This window comes from Rhea pennata, chromosome 2 (assembly GCF_028389875.1).
Source record: "Rhea pennata isolate bPtePen1 chromosome 2, bPtePen1.pri, whole genome shotgun sequence".
NCBI lineage: Eukaryota > Metazoa > Chordata > Aves > Rheiformes > Rheidae > Rhea > Rhea pennata.
In genome coordinates this window covers 110,638,923-110,661,699 of record NC_084664.1, presented here as the reverse complement: position 1 = coordinate 110,661,699, position 22,777 = coordinate 110,638,923, and the positions used below count along the sequence as shown (strand labels likewise).

General features: G+C 36.2%; 1 protein-coding gene across 7 annotated transcripts in view; it reads left to right on the top strand.

Annotated features, from left to right (window-relative positions):
• PTPRM (protein tyrosine phosphatase receptor type M) overlaps positions 1-22,777 on the top strand; it is a 474,059-nt gene that overhangs the window by 281,421 nt on the left and 169,861 nt on the right. For 4 of the 7 annotated variants that reach the window (XM_062570155.1, XM_062570153.1, XM_062570151.1 and 1 more), the window contains exons 12-14: positions 8,975-9,248; positions 10,365-10,401; positions 14,707-14,781. In XM_062570155.1, the coding sequence (XP_062426139.1) occupies positions 8,975-9,248; positions 10,365-10,401; positions 14,707-14,781 (386 nt within the window). The remainder of the gene's footprint in view (positions 1-8,974; positions 9,249-10,364; positions 10,402-14,706; positions 14,782-22,777) is intronic. The other 3 variants (XM_062570156.1, XM_062570154.1, XM_062570152.1) reach the window with 1 other exon arrangement.

The window sequence follows — 22,777 nt, the reverse complement described above, 5'->3', positions numbered from 1 at the left end:
CAATGTAAATGGAACATTATTATCCCTTATCCATAAAAGAGAGATCAGCGGAGAGGTTCTATATGGCCAAAATAAGATGATGTCGTACCTATTGAAAGCACAATCGGTGACATACCTATTAAAAGGATGATAAGCTTGTGCATACCTTAGTTATTTATGGGAGAAGCCAAGTGTCAGAAGACACTTCTAGAGCAGTTCAGAAAATACTCAGGAAGTCACCGTGAGTAGACAGAGAGCTGGTAGCAGTCATTCTTGGATTAGCAATTTCCTCAGAAATCTTACAAAAGCGTGATGTGCTTTCGTAATATAGTCATGATAAATAATAATCAATTGCCTACTATTAATTAAATAATGATTTAATTACTAATATAAATATTACCTTTCCTGAGAAATACACTGCCAGATCTGTGGTGCCTTCCTTAGCCTGTCCCTTGCACTCTACTTAGTAGCTAGGTATCGATTCAGCGTAGGCAGATCTGCATCTAAGATGTGATTTACTCATCAAGCAAATATACAGTTAATGCCTGAGTCAATTTGTGAATATATTCTCTTGTCCTGCATCAGTAACACTTGTACAAAATGAAGTCAGTGTGAAATAGTACCATCATAAATAGATTTAATTTTATTTTCAGTTTATATTCACTTTATTATGGTGCAGGACTACAGAATATGTACAAAATCTACATATTTCCTTGACACTTGGAAAGTTTGAAAAGCAGGCAAATACATGAATCCAGAGCAGGTTTGGAGAGCACAAGTCAGAGAGAGGAGATGAGTGTTTCAGAAAAAGTACAGTGTTTCTAATAATAGTTTTTCTTGTGGTCTGCAGTGCATCTTTTTCTTTCAGTGAGAGAAATAAGAATAAAAGCTTTACCTTCAAAATGACAAAGTGGCCTATACAGGTATATATTTATAGAAAAAATAGGGGTAGAAATGCGTGATTATAGCTAAATGAGAGGCATGACTAATGCAATACAATACAATATATATTAATAGTCAATACAGTATATTAATAGTCAATACAATTATACAATTAATAATCGTGTAATTGTAATTATACAATTAATAGTCAAGACAATACAATATATATTAATGTATATTAATAGTCAATCCCTTGGATAGTGGGGGTAGGAATAGCTTTATTTTATTTTAGAATAAAATAGTCCACAGTTGTGGAGACTTAGTTGGATCCTTGCCATCCTTTTCTTCATAATTCTAACATACAGTTTCTTAAGCTTGTATGCCAGTGTGGTAGTATCACTCTGAAGCAAATCCTAATTAGGCACCATTTAAATAATCAAAAGTAATTAACCATGGGGCTCTATATCCAGGGGAAGAGAGAGGTTTTTTCATCAGTATTTATCAAAGTATTTATCATTATTTATTCCTTTGCCAATCAGTGAATCCCAATTATAGCAGAGGAGATTATGGTCTTATGGTTGGCACTACATCTAACCACCACTCATATACATGTTTGTCAAACAGTTCTTACCGATTTTCGTAGACTTTTAGTAGTAGACTAATACTTGATGTGCATAAGTGTAGGTTAATAAGTGTATTGAATTTATTGATTTGGCAAAGAGAGGACTTTGATAAAAGTTAACTGGAGTAAGTTAAAATTGCAGTCCAGCATCATACTATATGTTTTTAATGCAGATTATCCACTAACACATCTATGTTTGCAATCTTTTACCCTCCTCCTAAAAAATTACAAACCTAATTCCTTAAAAGGGCTTTCTTCTACTCCCTCTTTCTCTTTCTGAATTTGCTTACAAAACAAAGTTACATTTTGAGTCAGTGTTTATGATAACATAATTAAACACAGAAAATCATAAATTCCTTCGTTGTGCAAACATTTCATGACAAGCAAATACCTGATTGTCTGAGATTACAAGGCTGAAGGTCTGCTGGGCAGACTCTCTCCCTGACTTAGTGTGTATATATTCTCTAAAAGAACGGATCCGTATATGAGGAACTAAAGGAGAAAATGTAATACATTAAGTCATTGGGATCAGGAGGCAGCAATCTGGCCATCAGAAGACAGAAGGAGCATGCAGTACTGTCTCCTATTTGTTTCTTGTAGATTTTCTTCTGAGAATTTTTGGAGTTGACACTTTGATGTCTCCCTTAAATCCTAGGAAGTCCAAGCTCATAAAATAGATATTTATCAGTTCTTCTGTGTTTAGCAGAAAGATTTAAATCCATAATGAGCTCACCGTGGCCAATGATTACCTTTTTCAGAGCCCATCTGACTGTGCTGCAATTAAGGTATCATGTAACAAATGTTTTCTTTCTCCAGGGAATGCATTATCCTATTCCCTTGCAAATGTCCTTGGAGAAGAGACCAGGAAATACCCTTACCTTTCAGTGACATAGTACTGCCCATTCAAGAACCATAGGGATACCTTATATATGTACATAAGATTGCTACAGAGAGCTTTGGATGTATTTTTTGCCAGAAAATCCCCTTTGTAAATACTGGCCTTTAAGTCTTTGAGACTGTCCATGTGAAACAGTTGGGTGGTCATAAAGAGGCTTAAGAGTTTTACATTAAAAACTAGATCCTATCCTCCCAGCAAACTTGGCCCTGTGAAGATAAAGCTAATTAGGACACCTGAGAGTTTACATTTAGCAGTACTTCTAGGGGCTGAGCGTAAGCTGTCTTTATCGTCTCCTCTACAACTGTTTAGGCATTTCTACCTTGACTCATCTGAGAAATATGGCTCCTTGCATGACAGTGGAGGTGCTGGGTTATAATAGCCCTCTTTTGTGTTCACTCTGGGTCGAATTCAGAAAGACTTGTGGCTTTTTCCAATTTCGATGCAGGACTTTTCCCTTGAGCTGGAAGCTCCAGCTGCTAGTAGTAGTGTCTCTGAAAACAAGGACAGAGCCTGCCTCTGAGAAGCTAATCAGAGTTACCTCTGGGCTTGCAAAGCCAGCAAATAAAGCCAATTGTGGAAGTAGAATCATTCTGCACAAGTTTGAGCAAGTAACTGGTGTCAAATATTTCTTGTCTTGCTCCTCTTAGTACCCTGTAGAAACAGGAACTATCCCACAGACTTAGAAATAGGTCAAAGATTGTGAAACCTTTTGTTTCCATAAAACTTCCTGCCTTCAAGTAAACATGCAAACAAGTTCTAGTAAAGAGTCCCTTCACTCAAAAGAAAATGTAATACACCTTTAACACTGGTGTATCAAGCACTTAAATCTGAACATTCACAAAAATTTTGGTTGCTTCTGTGTTGTCAATATTATGTGCAACATTGCCCGGTCTTTCTTCTTTTTTTCACTATATAAATTAAATCTTAGTATATTACTTTCACAATACTTGCATTGTTGGCACAGAAACTTTAATTTGCAGTTGTGGTGTGTTGTTGTTGTAGATTTTTTTTCCTTTTTACTGTAAGTTCTGTATTTTTATATCTGAAACTTGTGTTATTCCAGGGATTTTTTTTTCAGTTATTTCATTTCTTTTTCTCATTTTAGAAGCTATTGAATCAGGCTGGATTTTTCCTGAACAGAGCCGAAAAAGGTCTCCGTGATCTCCCAAATAAAACATTCCTGCTAGTACTTTCAGGAGGGAGCTCTCTTGAACAGGCTTCACTGTCATAAATAGGAATACTCAATCTGTGCTTTTGCTAATTAGAAGCTCCCTGGCCTTAATCCCAAGGAGTCCTTGGTCTTTTTCCTATCGCACCCATGGCAATGCTGGTTCTCCCTCTCTCTCTCAAAAGAAAAAAAAAAAAAAAAAAGGAAAAGGAAAAGAAAAAAGAAATCCGAACTCCAATACCAATTGCTTAGTTTTTGCTGCTTGGGCAAGAAGAGACACTTCTCCCAGATAAACTACCCACTCTCTTCAGTGTCCAGATAACTACTAGTGAAAGTATAGGGATCCTCTGGACTGTTACGAATTTGAGATCATCAGTTGACTTAAAACTGAGAAAACAAAGTGGTTTATGGCTTTCTTAGCCTTGCTATCTATTGGAACTTCAATATTTTTATAAAAGAATAGGGTGAAATGATTCTAATGTATAGATAAAATAAGATTATAGGAATAAATAACTGAAATAACAATTAATATGTAGATTTAAAGGATTATTCTGTTGTTTCATTCTGTTGGCATTAAAACAAAGCAAGCATGCAATGAAGAGAGATAGAGATAAAATTTACGAGTTATGTATGTTTTTAAAAAGACTAAGAAGAGCCCTATTAAAAGAGCAAAAAATTTCTGATTAGACTCTACAGCATCACTGTTAACACAGAGTTTGTAAAAGTTTACAAAGCTGGTCAGAACTGCATTAGTGGAACTTAAAAGCTTTGCAGTCTTTGTACATTTCTGATGGCCTCAATAAATTGCGTCCAGTTTGGTGAAGCATCAAGACTGTTTAAAGGATGAAAAACTGGGCTGGTATTTCAATAGTGAAGTAATCAAACTTGTTTTCTGTTTATTTCCAGTTTGGAATTACTTTTGGTGGAGACGTAATTTATAAATTCCTGAGCTTCAATTGACGTATGCCTTTGTACATTTAAAGCACTTTTCTATTAAGAATCCTTAAGTTCATGCTTGTATCCAAGTAGCCTCTTCTGGAAAATGGTTTTCTTTCTTTGATTAAGACTTTGATTGGTTAAAATTTGACTTTTTGCACTTTGCAATGTGTAATGATGTCCTGATTCAGCAAGTTATTAAAACCCATCATTTCATATATTTAAGACTGGATATACACTTAAGTCTTCTTTTAAATTGTCATGAGATGCCTTATGTTTGATTCATTTGTCTTATGTCTAAGTATTCTTAACATCTTTGAATATGAGGTGAAAGTGTTTTCTTCTTTTATGTCTTTTTCGGCTTTGTCTGAAAACAAATTGATATGTTCAGGAAGTGTTGAGAGAGCATTTTATTTTAAGCAATCCATTTCAGTAAGCATCTGAGAAGCCTAGTATATCTACTTTCTAAACTAAAATTACCATCCTTATACTGCTTTGTCTGTGCCTCTGCACAATTATTTAAATATGGAACCTTTCTGCGGTTATCAAAACAAAAAGCAGTTTGAAAATGCATAAATGCTGCCTTTCCCAGACACCTTTTTTTCTGCCAAAATTTGAAATAGTTGAACCCTGAGTTAGAAATAATTCGTATATTGCCCTTTCTTGGTTTAACAGTAAGTTTAAGTCTATCTAAAAGTAGATTTTGTGTTCAATTTCTAAGGCATTGGACTTCTATAGTAGAACAGTATAACTTGAATTAAACCTAAATTAAATTTTGTTCCTTCAGAAAGTTCAATTTAAGTCCTACCAATAGCTGATATACTTTTGGCACTTTCCACTTTTATTCTTCAGATTACAGGTAGGAAGACTTTATTCTCTGAAATGTAGAGGTATGGAAAAGGAATAACGCATCTTTAAACAAGCAGGAAATATGACTAATACATCAGAGGAATAGTAGAGTTCTGATGTGGTGCTATCTCAATTCATTAAGCTTGAATCCTTTTCAGCATAGGCAATTCAGCTGTTACGTATTCAAGAAAGCAATTTTAACTGTAAGAATTAGAGGAAGCTTTTGGATTATGGTTATAATTGGGGTGATTTGGTAAAATTCGTTAGCAAGATGATCTCATTTTTACAAATGTAAAACATATTACTCATAAAGTTCTGTCAGTTTTCCGTTGACTCAGGTGCTCATAACGTGTTAATTTATCAGAGGAACAGCTCTGTGTAGAAGTTGGGCAGCAGATAGGATTTAGTTATTTTTCATTAGCACTTGGACTTTGATAAAGGGGAACAGAAAAGAGCTGCTTGACCTTTCAGTGCTTAAATTATTAAAGAGCAAATACATTTGAGGTCTGGATGCTTGCAAATCTAATTTGTCTTGTGGAGTAAGGATGAAAAGACATTTTGAGTTTGAAATTGCTCCAGTCAACTTAGTTCTTTCTTTAATGTATCTGAAGATGAATAGATGGCAGGCGTTTAAAATGTAATATACGTGGAGCATGTAGTATAACTGATAGGAATTTGAAAGAGGAAAGGAGCATTTTAATGACAGATTTGTTTCTAAAATATCTACAATTTTTAGCTATAATCACTGAGTGAAAAATGAAAAGCATACTCGTTTTAACAAGGACTGGAAAAGATAGTATGACTTAACCTGGTGCAACGTCCTTCCTGCTGCAGGATTCATTCCTGATGCAGTAAAAAGGTAACAGTACCCTCCTGACGGCCCGCAGCCAGATCAGAGCTTGCCTTACCTTCCGTCATGTTTCAGTGAAACCCGGGGATTGTGTTCTTTGCTGTGGTGGTAGCCAGATGTGTCCAGATTCACTCCCAGGCAGAAATAGGTGCTTACCTCACTTTTTTTTTTCCAATACCCCATTTTGATTGTGAAATAGTATTTATAGTGTAGATCTGCTCTAGAAAATCAGCTGCTTGATTCATGTCAGAAATTGATCTGAAGGAGAAAAAACAAGATTGTAATGACAACAATTAATTTTTAGATTAGATTTTTCATGGCTAATTTTTGCAGTTCAATAGTTACAAGACCCCCAAAAAAGTTGCAATGTACTGACCTTTATTTACTGCTCAGCATGGAATTAATAAACAAATGAAAGTCCTGCTGTTGCATTTGTGGACTTGTACAGAGCTGCAGAACTTGCAGGCTGTGGTCGTCAGGGGGGCACTTGAGACATCTGTCTGTCTTACTGGCTGTACCAAATTTTGCTTGTAAATAGATAGATTTTTGGTGGCAGTCCAGCTTCAGATAAAAACATTTAAATTAAGATGTCCGCTTGTGTCTACGTGTGGGCTGACCGTTTAGTTATTACAGCAGAGCCTAGAAAGCAATTAATTTTGCCCAAAAGTAGAAACCTCCTGATTGGTCAGGTCAGTAGGGCTTTAAGGTCTGTCACCTGTATGGACTAGCTCTCAACTGAACGTAATGGAAGTTTTGTAGAAATAGAGTAAAATAGAAACTTCATGAAGTTACCTGCATTGAAATGCTACAAGTGAACATTAAACTAATCTCCACCCCTCACTGAAGACTAATTCAGGCAGAATAAGAGGTTTTAAGCATTCTCAGTGTTAATTTTCTAGTCATTTTCTGTGAACATTGAAAATGCAGTGTCTCCTGCTGGAGATATAACAGCTTAAAAACATGGTGAGCTAGACCTGTTGTTAGGTCTGGTGACAAAATGGCAATAAAAGGACAAAAGAGTTTGGCTTTCTTCTGCCTCTTTTTAATGCTCAGCTACATTACAGGTTGTGCAGACCTGCCCTGGTATTGTGCAGTCCTGAGATACTAACTGCACAATTATAGATTTATTATTAACATCATCATAAAAATGTGATGAATTTTGAATTTTTCTATCTGTAGCCATTGCCTGGGTGATGGCAACTGAGATCTCGCAGACGGAAATAGAAACAAGGTAATACAGCTGCTTCCTTGTGAGTCCAATTTTAGGGGAACACATTTGTTAAAGCACTGTATTATCACCTGGAGGTGCAAAGCCAGCCTGAGTGTGGAAGCAGTGCCTTAGTCTGGTGGTGGGCTGAGGCCGTAAGGCTCCTGAGCTCCTAAGAACTGGAGAGCTCTGGGCCAGTATACGGAGCTGCTGGAGCCCAGCAGGGCTGCGGCTGGTGAACGAGGGCGCTGACACGAGCTGCCTCAGCGGCTGCACAAAGTTGGCTCTTTCGGCTCTAGACCTGATTTGCTCTCCGAAGGGGAATAACCGTGGTCATGCAGTGGTATGACTGAGCTTGTAAGCCCTGTTTAGCCTGGACTGACCCACAGAGGCCCAGCCCAAATGTCCCTGTACCCTGTTTTCTGTAAACACAGTGATCTACTTACAGATGACAGAGTGGGAACAGCAGGTCAGAAAAATGGGTGCCTGTTTCGTCTTAAAGGAATGTAGCAGCAGGACTGCTGCTTTTAAGAATTATGGACTTGAAATATCATAAATTGTTATTAGATATAGATGACATGCGAAAATTTAGACCCATTGTCACTTTAATATTAGTTACTCGTACTGACTTGCTTACCTGAAATCAAGATGCCAGGAGACAAGTAATGATTAAGATTCACTGGTCCCCAGTGAAGCAATAAACTTGCAAGCATGCTATCTTTACAGACATGGACTTCCTGCTCCACAAATTCAAAAGCACTGACTCAGGCTTTCACAGAAACCATAAGGGGATAAAGACTTCATTGGTTGCATATACAGCAGAAATTGCAATTTCTTTGCTCCTGCATAAATGTCCGTTGTACTTTTGCAGTGCAAGAGGATAGATGTTTCCTGTAAGTTCCAGTACAGCAAAAAATGCAAGTGCAAACTGAATTGCTTTGCGGAATGCAGGAACATTTAAACATATGGTTATTTCTAAGATGTGTAAAAGTGAGAATAGCAGCCATCAAAAAAGTGTTTAATTCTGGCTCAATAGCAGTCAGTATGCCACCAAAACTTTTTAAAAGACTGTAATTTACTCTCTGTGTGCTTTTATAAATAGGTTTAATGTCAACAGTTAAACAAATACTATTCCCTGTCTGTTTATAATTTATTTATTTATTCATTTTTATCTTACCACTTATTTCATTCAGACAAGATAAACAGGTTGGAGGACGGAATCTATAGCTTTATACTTACATCTGTAAACAAAATAATAATTGATCTACATCTTAGCACTAATCAGGGACCCTTTTTATGTACAAGAGTTCAGACAAGAATGTGTTCTCTGTATTTGCCATATAAAAATCTGTGATGTTTCTGGCTAACGTTATTTTTCTAAAACAAAATATTTGAAAGCAAGTGTGAATAAATTCATAAACCTGAATGTTGAAATAGCATTTTCTTCCTGTGTCCTTTGCTTTTAACAGTCATCCTTTTTTTCGTAAATACTGGTGTGCTGTTATGGTTTTAGACTAAAATGAGTGCCTGAGTCTTAAAATAACCCTTATTTTTCTCTCATTCTTTCCTTTCTAAACTCTTAGTGTCTATCAAATAGTTGTTGAAGAAGAGCGCCCGCGGAGAACCAAAAAGACAACTGAAATCCTGAAGTGCTACCCAATACCCATTCATTTCCAGAACGCCTCCCTTTTGAATTCCCAATACTACTTTGCTGCAGAGTTTCCAGCCAACAGTCTACAAGCTGCTCAGCCTTTTACTATTGGTGATAACAAAACCTACAGTGGTTTCTGGAACACTCCTCTTCTTCCTCATAAAAGCTACAGCATCTATTTTCAAGCTGCTAGCAGAGCCAATGGGGTAAGTCTTATGGCAGGTGTGGTTTTATACAGTATTAGTAGGTAAATAGATGGTTGGCACCAGCTAGGAGATGCCCAATTTAGTTGCTAATGAGAAAATGAAGTCACCATGAAATTTAACACGTTGAGTTTAAAAAATAACAGTTTTCCTAACACAGTATCACTTAATGATTAAAGGTTACAAGAAAGAGGAGAAGAAAACAGCACATTTTCTCAATAGAGAGTAGACAAAGTAGCACATTACTGTTTTGCCTGCTTATTGTCTAAAAGCTGCCCAGTAAGTCTGTTTGACTATTTTTTTTTTCTTTTTGTTTTCTTGCTTTGAAGAGGAAAGTGTTGTGGTTCTTTTCGTTAAGTGTAAGCCAAACTTGATTTTGGATTTCAGTACATCTGTCTTGGTCTGTCCAATCCCATTACCATAGTTTATAACAGCTCAAACTCTATTTGCTCATTTTCTTGACTTGACTGAATTAGAACCCAACTTCTTTGCCCCATTCTGCAAACAGTGGAAGAAAAATAAGTGTGCAAAAAGGCCTTTGCAGATCATGTTTCAACAGGCTAATTCTTCCTGGAATTGTTTTTCATTTCCTGGACAGACCTACCCAGAGCCCTTCAGTTCTTGATAAGCTTTGGCTGTCTGCACTGACAGCCTGGAAATGTTTTCTGCCAGATACCATAATGATCCCCCTTTCACAGTGCACTGACAGTGCAGAACTGTGAAACACTATTGATTATTTTTCTTTCTTAAATTGTCTAGAATGATGCTTAGAACTATGCTTATCTGTAAGAAAAAGAAAAATCTTTCAAGGTCAGTAAGTTGCCAAAGGAAAAACATTGAATACTTTCCTGTGTTCTTATGAATATCTTTCACATATTTTCTACTTTTGGATTAATGTTAAGAGAAATGTTTATATTAGATACCCAAGTAGATTAGGATTTGTTTATCCGTATTATGAAAGCACATGGGAGTTCCTTAGGAAGTGATTAAATATGTAACAAGGCACATTAAATGAACACTTTCATCACATTTTATCAGGACTTATAAGAATAGAATCATAGACGTCTGATTTTGTTTAGAAACATAAAATGTGACCTTTTTCCTCTTTATTTGCCACAGGAAACCAAAATTGACTGTGTCAGGGTAGCCACAAAAGGTATGTTCATATTGTATCATGTATTCTGTTATTCAGGCTGTTGACCTTTCCTTCACATGATCTTCACAAACAGAACAAAAATATAAACAGAAATGTTTGTATTACTGAAAGGCATCACAGGACCTGTCACAGAATTTTAAATGATTCATTTGCATCTCTAGCTGAGATTTAGGAAGTTTGTTTGTTTGCTTGTTTATTATTATGAATAATAATAAAATTATTATTATTCATTATTAGTTGTCTGCTTGAACACTTTTTCTTTCTAAATATGAATATATTTATGAATATATGGGTGTTTATGTGATCTCACAAAAAGTATTTTGGGCATTTTTATATATAGCAGAATTGTAAAATTGTGGAGTGCATACTGACTGCTCATATATCAGTAATGAAAAATTACACTTGCTCATAAGTAATTTACTTATCTTAATTGGTTTATAAAGGAAAAGTGGAGGAACCAGTCTCTTCATTTTCCTGGTACAGATCAGCTCTATTTATTGGAATGTCAGCACATCATACTACCATTTGTGAGACAGGTTTGTATCATTGAGACAGAGTGAGTTATAGGTCTGATCCTCAAACAGGAAAGATAAAGTGTACTGCTGATATATTTTACTTTGAAGGCTAGGATTTGTCTGTGATTGTCTTGGTAGTCTTAGCTTTTTAGTACTTGTAGCTGGTAACAACTTCAAGGCCTAAAAAAGAAATGATAAGATAGTATCATTATTTGGAGACTGTAGTAGAGGAAAAGGAAGGGAAGTACTGCTGTGAGTAGAAACAGTTAATACTGCACTGCAGTTTGGGCACCTGGTAGAAGTATGAAACAAAAATTTCTTCAGCTCTGTACCATTGTTCCTTTTGCAAGATTGTATATATCTTGTAGTGACTGTCTTTAATGTGACTGATCCCATCACTGACCCATTAGGTGTAAACTTTACAATTCAGCCACCACCGCTGTATCTAGATAGGCTACATGAGAATCTCCTTTCTTAAAAGTAACTGAAATGTCAGCATATAGTTGTCTCTGTTGAAAGACTGGCCATGCCTTATGTGACAAATACAATGTTTCTGGCTATTTGAACTGTTCTATATTTTTTTCAAAAATGAAGGAAATAATTTTATTTCTAAGTTACTAACTCATTGGTTACTATAGCAAACATTCAATATCTTCCCTAAAAACAATACAGTGTAGAAGAGATTGATTTCAAGTTAAAACTAAATCCTGTGTTTTCTGAGAGCATTACTGATGCCAGCAGTGGATTACATTACCTCACAAATCATAATAGGTGATCAGAATAATGAGTTTTAAGTTATTTGAAGATTTGTATTCTTAACCGCTAATGGATGTTCAAGCGTTTCAATTGCTTGACTGACTGAAAAATTTTATTCTCTCATTTGAGAAGTGAGGATAACTTTATGGATTGGAATAGCTACCATAGCAACAAGCTACTTTGAGGTAACCTGCTTGGCAGAAGAGATGCGAGAAATGCAGCTTTTATTTTAAACAAATCTCCATACATTTCTATTTTGAAAGCACATTTCAAACTTCTTCAGAATACCTTTGTAAAGCCTGTGAAATAATGTGAGCGATAATTATGAGGACTTCGAAACAAGAGGTGTCGTAGATGGCATTTATTGTCTTTGGTGCAAAACTTTCTTGAGAGGCTTCTATGGAGCCCTGATTACTGTGCTTATAAAGTTAATAACTCTACTGTATTTTTAAACTATATTGTTTTTTCAAATAAAATGGAGATTGTGACATATTTTAATAAGATGATATTAATCACACCTATCTGTACAGATTTTTTTCCCCCTTTAGATCTGACAGAGATATTTAAGAGGAAAGGAGACTGCTTTGCCCTCTTTGGGCTTCTCATTCAAGGACTAGAAAAGGAAAAAAGGCTCATGTCTGTAGGTCACAGCTAGCCCCTGGTGCAGTTAGGAAAGGCAGAATTAGGAAAGGCAGAATTGCACTGTCCCATTACCCCAACTCCAAATTATCTAAAAGTTATTGGTGCCCCTGAGACTTTGCTGAGGTATTGTAAACCTGCTTTGTCACTGAGCTTTTCAGTGTTCAATACATGGTCCGCTGTATGCTTTTCAATTTCTTTAAAATAAAAATAACCCAGTAAGCGTAATATAAAGTTACAGTGTGCTCTTGCCCCAGTTACAGCAGAGCCCTTAGTAGACTCTTCACTTTCTACTCCAGTTGAAGTCAACAGGATAATACATGTGCTTACTCCTAAGCATGTGCTCAGCTGGGCACATGAAGCTGTGGTGTTGGATTGGAGACAAAGTGCACAGGATAGCATATGGTCATACCAATAGGTTTCTTGTTAGAAAAGCACAGCCTACCTCTCACGGGTCAAATGCATGTGTAGGGTCTGTAGCTGGATAATACTTTATAATTTCATCAAGTACATTTTAAACATCCTCAATTTGAAAACATTTTTAAAAGGCTCTTGTTTTATGACCATTACATATTTACGAATAAAACTTATATTATGTATGACTTTTTAGAGATCATATAAAAATCTTAATTGCGGTGATTGTGATTGTAATTTAGGATTTTGGAATTTTTGAAATTTTGGGTTTATATACCTGAAATTCTACTCCTGCTTCTGCGCAAGTCAAAGGGAACTTATGACACTGACTCTACTAGGAGAGGAATCAGACACCATATTCACATGGTGTAGAGTTTTCTGATCTTAGTTTTCTGTATAAAAAGGCTTCTAAGATCTCTGTAGTACTCACAGTACTCTGTGAGTATCTGGTGTGGAGCGTGCAGGATTTCCACTCCCATTCTTTGTCACAAGATAAACAAACAAGCAAACAAACAAAAAAAACGGTGAGGATTTTCATACCAGTGGTAATAAAGGTTGTTGTATTTTGCTTGAAATATGGTTTTCATATACCTACTCTTTCTTCCAGCTAAATGACTGTAAAATCTCAGCAGGCATAGTTGAAAACATCCCCAAACCCCTCTAACTATATTGCTATCAACTTTGTGGTACTTTTTGATTTATATTAAGACCATATTTCCTGTTATGACTTACAACACTGTCTGGATAGAGACATCCTGGTTATCTCCTAGGATCTCAGCTCTCAAGAGGGAGACGTTATTGTTCTAATTTGCAATATTGGGAGGCTTTCATTAATTATGAGAGAGAAAAGAATATTACAATATTTTAAATCCAATAGCAACAGTACTCTAACAGCTACCATCAACACTGCATTTCAGTGTTGCAGAGGGATATTTCAAAATATTATGCAGCAGCAGTTTTGAGTTTAATTGTCTGCAGATGGTAGATGATCTATTTTCCTTACTCATTGCCACATTTCTAATAGCACCCAGGCTGTTCTATGTAAATTAGTGATCTTTCATATAATCTTGTCCTTAATTTTCCAATATTTTCCTTTGCATCATTCTCCAGCTGCATCATGTTGGATCTGACCTTTTAATTTTTTTTGTATTTCTTAATATGTATGTATCATAGTGTGTTTAACCATTTAGAGAACAGTCATAGAACTGCTGATGAACAAAGAAATAAAAGCTTTCATTAGTGTGAGCTATGGTAATAGTTATCTTTACTGTCAGCGATTGTTGCAGCTCTGATAGAAAAGTCAGAATACTGCATGCACACAGACAATTCAGGCTCTCTTCTTGGGCTTTCTTCTTAATAGGAGAATATGAACTTATTTAAAACTCGTACTTCAAGCAGTTATATACATAACTCAAAGCATATTAATGGTTACTGAATATCTTTTGTATGCTGAAAGTTAAGTATATGTGCAGTGTTTGTATTTTCAGATCAAAGACCTAAATAGGTACAGGAAAAAATTATCTTAACTAGTTTAAGACTATTCTACATGGAGATTATATTCAGGAGAAATAAAGGAAAAATGTACTATGATGAATTAAGAAAATGAAAAGTGAAGTTAGTGTGAGTTACCCAGAGAAATTAAGGTTAGAGAATCTGAATAGACAGCTAACTTTCACTTAGGAAGCCTAGTGCTATGAGTAGCAGAGCTAAACTGTCTCCAGTTTCCTCAAATCACTAAATGCAAATAATGTGCTTTGATTCCTCTTGCTGAATGAAAGTCACATACAAAAGCTCATTAATATCACAGAATAACCAGACTAACAACAGAAGATGAAAAGGAACTTGTGGGGTTTTTTTCTTTTTTCATTTGTAAGCAGTTCAGACAATAAACTATTGACCAAGGTTCTTCTTGCTGGCCTAGCTTCAGTCTGGCTTTTTTTTCCCTCATGCATGCTGACCTGGAAATCTTCCTTTGCCTTAGCTGCGATAATCGTGACTCAGCTTACAACACCATACATTCGCATCGCCCCTGCTGCAGGCGACGACCAACTAACAGGTCAGATGTTCAAGTATAGACAAGTCATCATGCCCATTTTCATCTCATTTTCTTTGGCTCTTTTTATTTCATGGTTTCTTCATTCTCTGCTCATAGAGTTTTCTATGTTAAAAGTTTCTTTTTGTTTATAAGCTTTTCTTCAGCTTCATTAAATTAAATTGTGTGCTTGGCACCAAAACTTCAGCGCTCATTCACATATGTACAACTCCGCTGCATGTCTCCATTGTGTATGTGATCTGTGGAATGTTCCTTCAAGCCTAATATTGTGAGGAAACCTGGCCTTGCTCCGTTTGTAAATTTAATCAGGGTTTGAATATAGATACATGTATGTGTACCTGTTTATTTTTTTCTACATTATTAGCTCAAAGCACTAGGATATCTAGATAATTTATTTTAAGCTCAAGAGTTGCATGTGTAAGTTAGAACAAAAATCTTGTACTAATGGATTTTTTTTTACTACAGAACGTTGGGGAGATCATATTTTCTAGCAGCATTTCAATGTACCTAAAATTAAAATAAAGAAATAGTACTGATTCCCTTGTAATTATACCTGATATGGATTCTAGACTTAAAATAAAATGACTTAGGAAATGACACTTGAACATAACTGTAAGGTTTTTAAATTTAGCTATCAAAATAAATTCACTACACAAGTGAGACAATGGTTAGGCCAAGGGTTGCTTGAAGGCTAGTTCAAAATGTAAAAGAAAATTTTTATGAACTTGGAGAAATAGTTCATTTTGCTAGAAAATAAACACACTCATAAAGCCTTTAAAGGATTTGGAAACTTCTTAATTTTCAAATAGAATAAAAATTCATTAAATTCTCTGGAATCTAAGGAAAGTTTGATGGAATATGTAACTGGGGAAGTTAGACCTAGTCCCATCTGCATTTAGCATGTGATAAAATCACCTTTATCAAGAATACGGGCGTAGTTATTTTGGAAGCATCTAAATGCTGCTACCACAGTGTCTAAGGGGCAAGGAGAAGTTCAGATGCTTAACACTGCACGGTGCTATAGTCAATAAGAGACAGTTAAATTATTCAGCTTAAGATAAGAGGATTAGTGACTTGTCTGCTATAGCTAGTGTTGTAGTATGTGTTGTAAAAAAACGAAGCTGAGTATCATACCCAAGTTACCACATCAATCAAGACAAAATTGTTGCATGTATATTTGTATTACATAATAACATAAGAACTAGCCAAAATAATGTATTTAAGATGATGCTAGGAAGCACTAGCTTGTTCTTGTTACTGCTCTGGCAAAAGGACTGTTTGCATAAATTTCTTTAGCTCAATTATTTTTTACTTGAGAACACAAGAAAAAACTTTGAAAAGACAAACAGCATCTCTTGCATATCCTTGAACTTCAAGAAGTTCTGGTTTCATTATCACAGATAAAGGCTTCATATATTTTTCCATTCGGAGAACTAAATATTTTCTTTTCTTTTTTTTTATCTTATTTTTTATTTATTTTAATGCAAAACTTGGTAACTACAGAACTCATGCAGATATGCCTCCTGTGCAAGAGGGAAATGACTATAGTAGTCAACTGTGAGAAAACAGAGAATCACTGTAGTGACAGGCAGCTGAGAATTTATTTGGTCACTTTGTCACTGGTGGCTCATAGCATTGGCACCCTTTACTTGTCTGTAAGATCTGTGATTTTTATTTCCTTTTCTTTAAAATTCTGTTATAACAGAAACGAATTTGTGTAATGAAAGAGACGATACCAAGTGATAACGACAAATAATACCTAATCTTTAATATCTAACGGTGACCGGCTATCTAATATGTGAAATGTATTAAAACCCTCTAGATTCCTCTCATCGTTTTTGTCACCTCTTTTCATGCTAGAGAGACCGTATGATCAAAAAGGAGGAAGCATCTTCCTCAGGAGCCTGAAATACCTTCCCGCTCAGTTGCCACGATTGTAATGGGGAGTCAAGAAACCTTTTAGCCCGCCCATGTGGTGGGTCCCGTGACAGCAGCAGGAACTGAAGATTGGTATCTGCTGCATCCCTGAGGAACCCGGAGGTTTTCTTAAAAGAGGTTGACAAGAGCTGGGCTGGACATGAGGGAACAGGGAACGATACACGTTATCCCTACACTTTTCTCCTCCAGCTACCCAGACTGTGGAAAGAATCTAAATATAAACAGACTCCTTTCTGTGGAAATCATAGGGCTATTGCCAACTGCAGTTACTGCAGGGCTTGCAGCTGTTACCGTTAAGTAAAGTTACAGAGAATTTTCTGTTTAATTCTATTTAATGCCTTTTCCTCACTTCTTTCCTCAGCACCAAAGTAATCAGATCTGAGATTCAGAAATGACTTCTATCTTTTAGCACTTGAGACACATAATTAGAGGTGAGGAAGGCAGAGTTGGGGTTTATGGTGCTTGCATAATGAAAATTTAAAATCTTGGCCTCATTCCTAAGTATTATAAATGCTTTGGAAAGGTCCTCTTCAAGAAGATCACAATAGGACATCTCAGCTTTCAAGCTAATTCTGCTCCCAGTCAGTTCTCGCACCCTCATGATCAGCTCAGCCTAGTCCTTACTGGTGCAGTTTCTAAACCATGCAGTATTAGTTCCAATTTGTCCTTCTTTTCTCCCTCTTCCTCATATAAAAATAAGATGATTTCCGGCTATAGGATTAGCTGCTATGCCCCTTAAATATCTTGACAGCCACTCAGTACTCCTTTGGAGCCTTTAGCAAGGGGAAATTTTCCTTCCAGTGGCAGTTAAATGCATACAATGTATTTATCTTTAAGTTATAGTAGAGTGTTACAAGCTATAAAAGCAACTGTGCGATTTCGATTCTTACAACCAAAATAAGCGAATAAATCTTGTCAGTGTTAGTGAATACATTATTATCACTGATTCGTATAGCATAGTAACTCAGGAACTCAGATTTAGGGGTTTGTGTTTAGTTTTCAGTGTTAACCTTTCAAAAATGAACTAATTCGAAATCCACTTAATTGAGCCATATTCTCCAACAGATAGGGATAATATCTAAATATCTAATATATGTCAGCCAGAAATGAAGACTCTGTATATGTGAAACACAGTCATATCCTCATGATACCATCTCCATGTTTACAAAAATACAGTTTTACCCTATGGTTGAAATCATTTAGACAATTAGCAAAGAAGTTATCACTTATATAATATGAGTGACTGAATGATCTTGGCTTTAAAGTAGAATAACAAATCCAAGTTTTTGAGAAAGCTTGAAAGTATTTGCAGTTTGCTTCACTATTTTGTACGAGACACTTCATGTAATAGTTTTAAATTGGCCATATTTGGTATTCACTTGGCCCTCATCTATTTTGTTCTTTCTGCATTCTGATAAAATAGCGTGCTTGGAATCATGATTAGGATATTCATTCTTTCAGGCGTTTTCTTAATTGTTGAAATATGTCTGAGCTACTTATATTTAAATTAAAATATTTCCATTTGTAATTTAGTGGAGCAGCCAGTCCTTTCCCAGATATTGTTAAGAGTGATTTCCATAAAACACCCTTTTTACTACCCATTGTTAATTACGCATGCAGCTGGAAGTGTGAGTTCTATATTATACAGTCTCCATAAATGAAATACTTGGTACCATTCAGATACAACACGATATGTCAGAGATTTTGTAGAATAGCTGCTACTTAAGAATTGAGAGGAATTTTTTTTAAAAGGGAGTGACATTCTTAAGCTGAAATGAGTTTTACCCTACATACCTTAAGGTCTAGATGAGCAGCATCTTTATAACCATGTTAAAAGCAGGCATAAAAATAATCCCAGTTGGTTTCTCTTCCTTATGAAGTTATCAGCATAATAAAATACACAGTTATCTTCAGATGTGAAATTCAATACATGAGATTTATTGCAGTAGTCTGCATCAGATTCTGTTTTGTGCCATTTCAGTGAAAGTTAAAAAACTCAGCTGAAATCATTACTTAAATTGCAGCCTCATTGAAATTTTTTAGTGTCAAGGGATTTACTCTAGATTCATGCTGCATTACTGACAACACTGTTTGTTTATTGACACAAAAAATAGCAGCACGAATTTGAGGACTGTTTTCCTATTCATCTAGTTTGTTGGATGGAACTGAATTATTTCTTTTCTAGTATTTGTGGCCTCTCCTGTACAATGTGATGCATTTGAGGTGTAGCAACAAGGGCTGGACAGACATTCACATTCATTTTTCTCCACCCTGAACCGTTGACCTGGAGGTATTCTGACATGATAGAACTTGAAGGGCTGTTGGAGTAACTGAGAATCCGTGATTTCCTAGTTCACGCTACAGCCCTGTCTGTAGTAACAAAGCTATGTGCATGTGTTAATGTGTGATGAGTACAGCATTTTAAGAGTTTGCTCATCTTTTAATGCTTCTGAACAGCACCCATTTACATCAGTGGAAGTTATGCATAATCCTCAAGGGGAGAGTGAACACCTACATGGTGTAATGTCACAGCCATCTTACATTGCTATTGCAAGTGACAAGGAAAGCAGAGCCAGAATGGATTGGCCTCTCAAAGTGAAATTCTGAGCCTGTTCTTATGTTGTAGCCCCAACATTTGGTGAACTGCCTGTTCAAGGAGTGTTATCCTCCCTGTTCAGCTGGGCAGAATGTAAAGCACAGGGAAATTTTTCTACTTTCTGCAACACCAGCTGAATGCATTTTAATGGGCTGGAGTGTCACTTGTGATTTATTGCCCTTTTTTGTTCTTTTATGTGTTATATTTGTCATTTTTGCAATGGCAATTTCATCTATAGAACAGTATAGTTACAAGAAAATGTTAAGAGGATACAGGAGTACCATGGGAGCTACTGTTTCCTTTTCTCCTTTTATTTATTTATTTATTTATTTGAAAATTACAGAATCAGATGTCAGGTTTTTTCTTTTTAAAATAGTGCAGCAAAAGCATCTAGTATTTTAAACATAAATAAATTTTCTACAGAGCACCTGAAGAAAAGAGCTAAAGTTAAACAATTTTACAGAGAAGGCCTAATAGTAATGCTGATAACTGTTCACAAATGCTGAAATAACCAACCCAAAATATAAATACAGATGCTCTGCAGCTGTAGACAGTACAGCGTCTGAACTGATAACCAAGTGAGTTAGCGATCTGATTCTATTAGTGGTATTAAGTACTCTATTTCATGTTTTACAGTTGTAAGAAAGGTTTTCTGAAAATAAATTGGCAGCCTTCGTTTTTCACATACTCTAGTCGTTACAGAAAACCCAGAGGCCCCACTAAAGGATTCAGGACCTCCTCCCAGTTCCATGCTGTTACTTCCAACAGGTTGGGGACAGTGAGGTCTTGGCAACTCTCCTGCGTAGTTAAGGGCTCTGGGAAGGGAAACTGCAGCGGGCTGTGGCAGTGGTTGTGGCGAGGCAGTGGGCGCGTGTGGCTGGCTGAGGCGCTGGGGATCTTCGGGCACCCTGTCACAGCACGCTCAGAGCCAGCGACGCTGTACACCTGGGAGAGGAGGAGCTGGAGAAGGTCCCGTGACCTAGAAGGAAGCGTTAATTGTTCCTTATCCTCTAGGAAGGACTCAGTAACCTGCTGAGTTAGGTTTTGCGCTATAGAGAGCAGAGTTCATCTTTTATTCAGAAGGGTCAAAAAGCTGGATGCCACCAAGTCAAGTCAGTGATCACAGGAGCTGTGTTGCACCCCACAAGCACAACTAACTGGTCTGGAGATCTGAGTGTTCTAGTCTGTGTGTGCCATCTGTGTGGCACAAATCAGTATAACAGTATAACAGTATATCTCATCCACAATATTTCAAGTTCAGCAGTCTATAGAAGAGCAGAAAATGTAAAACAAAACAGGAAAATAATTAATATTTTAAGAATGGCTCTGTATTGTATACAGAGGAAAGGAAGTTTGTTGCTTCATTTCTCTATAAAAAATAATGCCTCTGACTGTTGTGCTCAAAGCTGAACATTTTTTGCATGTACCACAGTGAAAAATTAAGAAGAGACAAAGGAAGAGTCAGAAATTCAGAGACGTAATTAATACCTTAAAAAAGTATGAGTTACATTGTTTCCCATCTGTAGTTATTGACTGTAGTCATAAAAAGCTAAGCAATTAGAATTTTAATTTGAAAGAATATGTGGGACCTGTTTTGGGTAAAATAGTCTGCAGTTTTGAGGTACTGAAAATCTGGTATTTGCATCGCTCAGGATTTTAATAAACATGTAATGCAATATTACATGGATTACATCTATATGAATTTGTAGACTAATGTTACAGTGTGCTAAGGTTAAATAGAGCAATAGAGCATGGAACAGAGTAATATTGACTTAAGAGACACAAGGCTTTAAGCAAAATGTTTCATCAATTCGGTCAGTTTTTAGATTCCATGAAGTAACTGAAATTTTCGTAACTATCTACTCTGCATTTAGCTGCTTGGAATTGTAATACCGGAACACTTTGCAAGCCATGAGTATAATTGTTCATTGTATTTCTGTACGTCCATCTCCAGACTTTAAAGTGTCCTTCTCTGCAGCAGTGGAAGTTAGACTGTAAGACTCCAGAGCCCTATGAGAGGCATTCAGATATGTTTGTGTACTTTCAAGTCTTTATTTTACTGTAACTATGAACTTTCTTATCCTTTTCCTAGTGATTATTGGTGACCACTAAGAAGTTTCTGTGTAAATAGAGAATTCCTGTACAAATGAAAGCTGAGTCAAAGTTTTGCAAAAAGCATGTGGATTTTGCTGTCTCACATGATTTTAAGCTAAGATCAGGGGAAATACAGCAGTTTTACATTCTGTTTCGTCTTTTGAGTTCAGCTCTGAAACTCAAGAGGAAACAGAGGAAAAAGTGTAAGTCTTCTTGGGTCTGAACCAAACAAATGAAACCTTTTTGAAGAAAAATGGTCATATTTTGCATGTTACAGTATGCCATCATTGAATTAGACAGCTTCTGTTTATAAGTAAATGTGCCAGTAATGAAAAGAGATATGAAAAGAACTGAAGAGAAAAATGACTATTTAAGACATTCTTAATCAAATATGACAGTTTTGAGATTTTCCTTTAACCCCTACAAACTGCAGGAAGTATATGAAAAATGAAATGCAAATCAGTGATAATCAGCTGTGCATTCAGAAGAGGCCTAGTCTATTCTTGTCCCTGTACTAGATTCATTCATCTAACATTGCATCAGTTTGGACAGTTTTTTTATTGGCAATACTGTAAATGTTCTGAAATGTGAGCAAAGACATTACTGGCCCTGTATTGGCAAAAAGACAAATTTAGAATTCTGAGTATTTATTGTGCCGTTCTTGTGCTGCTTCTCATTTCTAGTTCCTCTAACCAACATTCCTGTCCAAAACAATGTTTTTTAAATACCTTTTATGGGGTTGTCTTTCATTCTGCTTTTTATAAGTTTATCATAAGTACATTTTTATCTTTCCATATGCATCATCACATATATGATTTTATATTTTTGAGTAGAGTGAGCTACATTATGCTTTCCTCCAAGAAAATGGGTTGGTAATGACAAGTAAATTCTTAGAGTGTAACTGTTTTTGTGAGGTTCCCAAAAAACTCTTCACAAGAGATACAGTGGTGTGGGAGGCTGGTAGTGGAAATCACCAAGAATATCAGCCTCATCTATTGAGTCAGTGATAGTGGAGACCCAAAAATGCATTGATGTACAGCCTTAAAACCTGCTTTACTATATTGCTTTACTATATTGTCCATCTCTCTTCTTTCCCTCCCACCCCATATTCCTCCTAACAGCAAAGTTACTAAGCCTTCACTGATTTTCTGTTTGGATCAATTCATTACTGTTCCTGAAGCCCAGTTCCCCATGGCAGCAGCATCAGAAGATGGTATCTTGCTCTACTGCTTCTTATCTGAAGCTTTCATGTTAATCAGTTCCCATCCTGGATGGTGGTCCCTTGTTTTCATAGATGGAAAATGAAATAGTTGCATGTGTCTGCACCAAGAAAGTCTAATTCTGTACCTGAGTAACTCGGCTCTGGAAGTG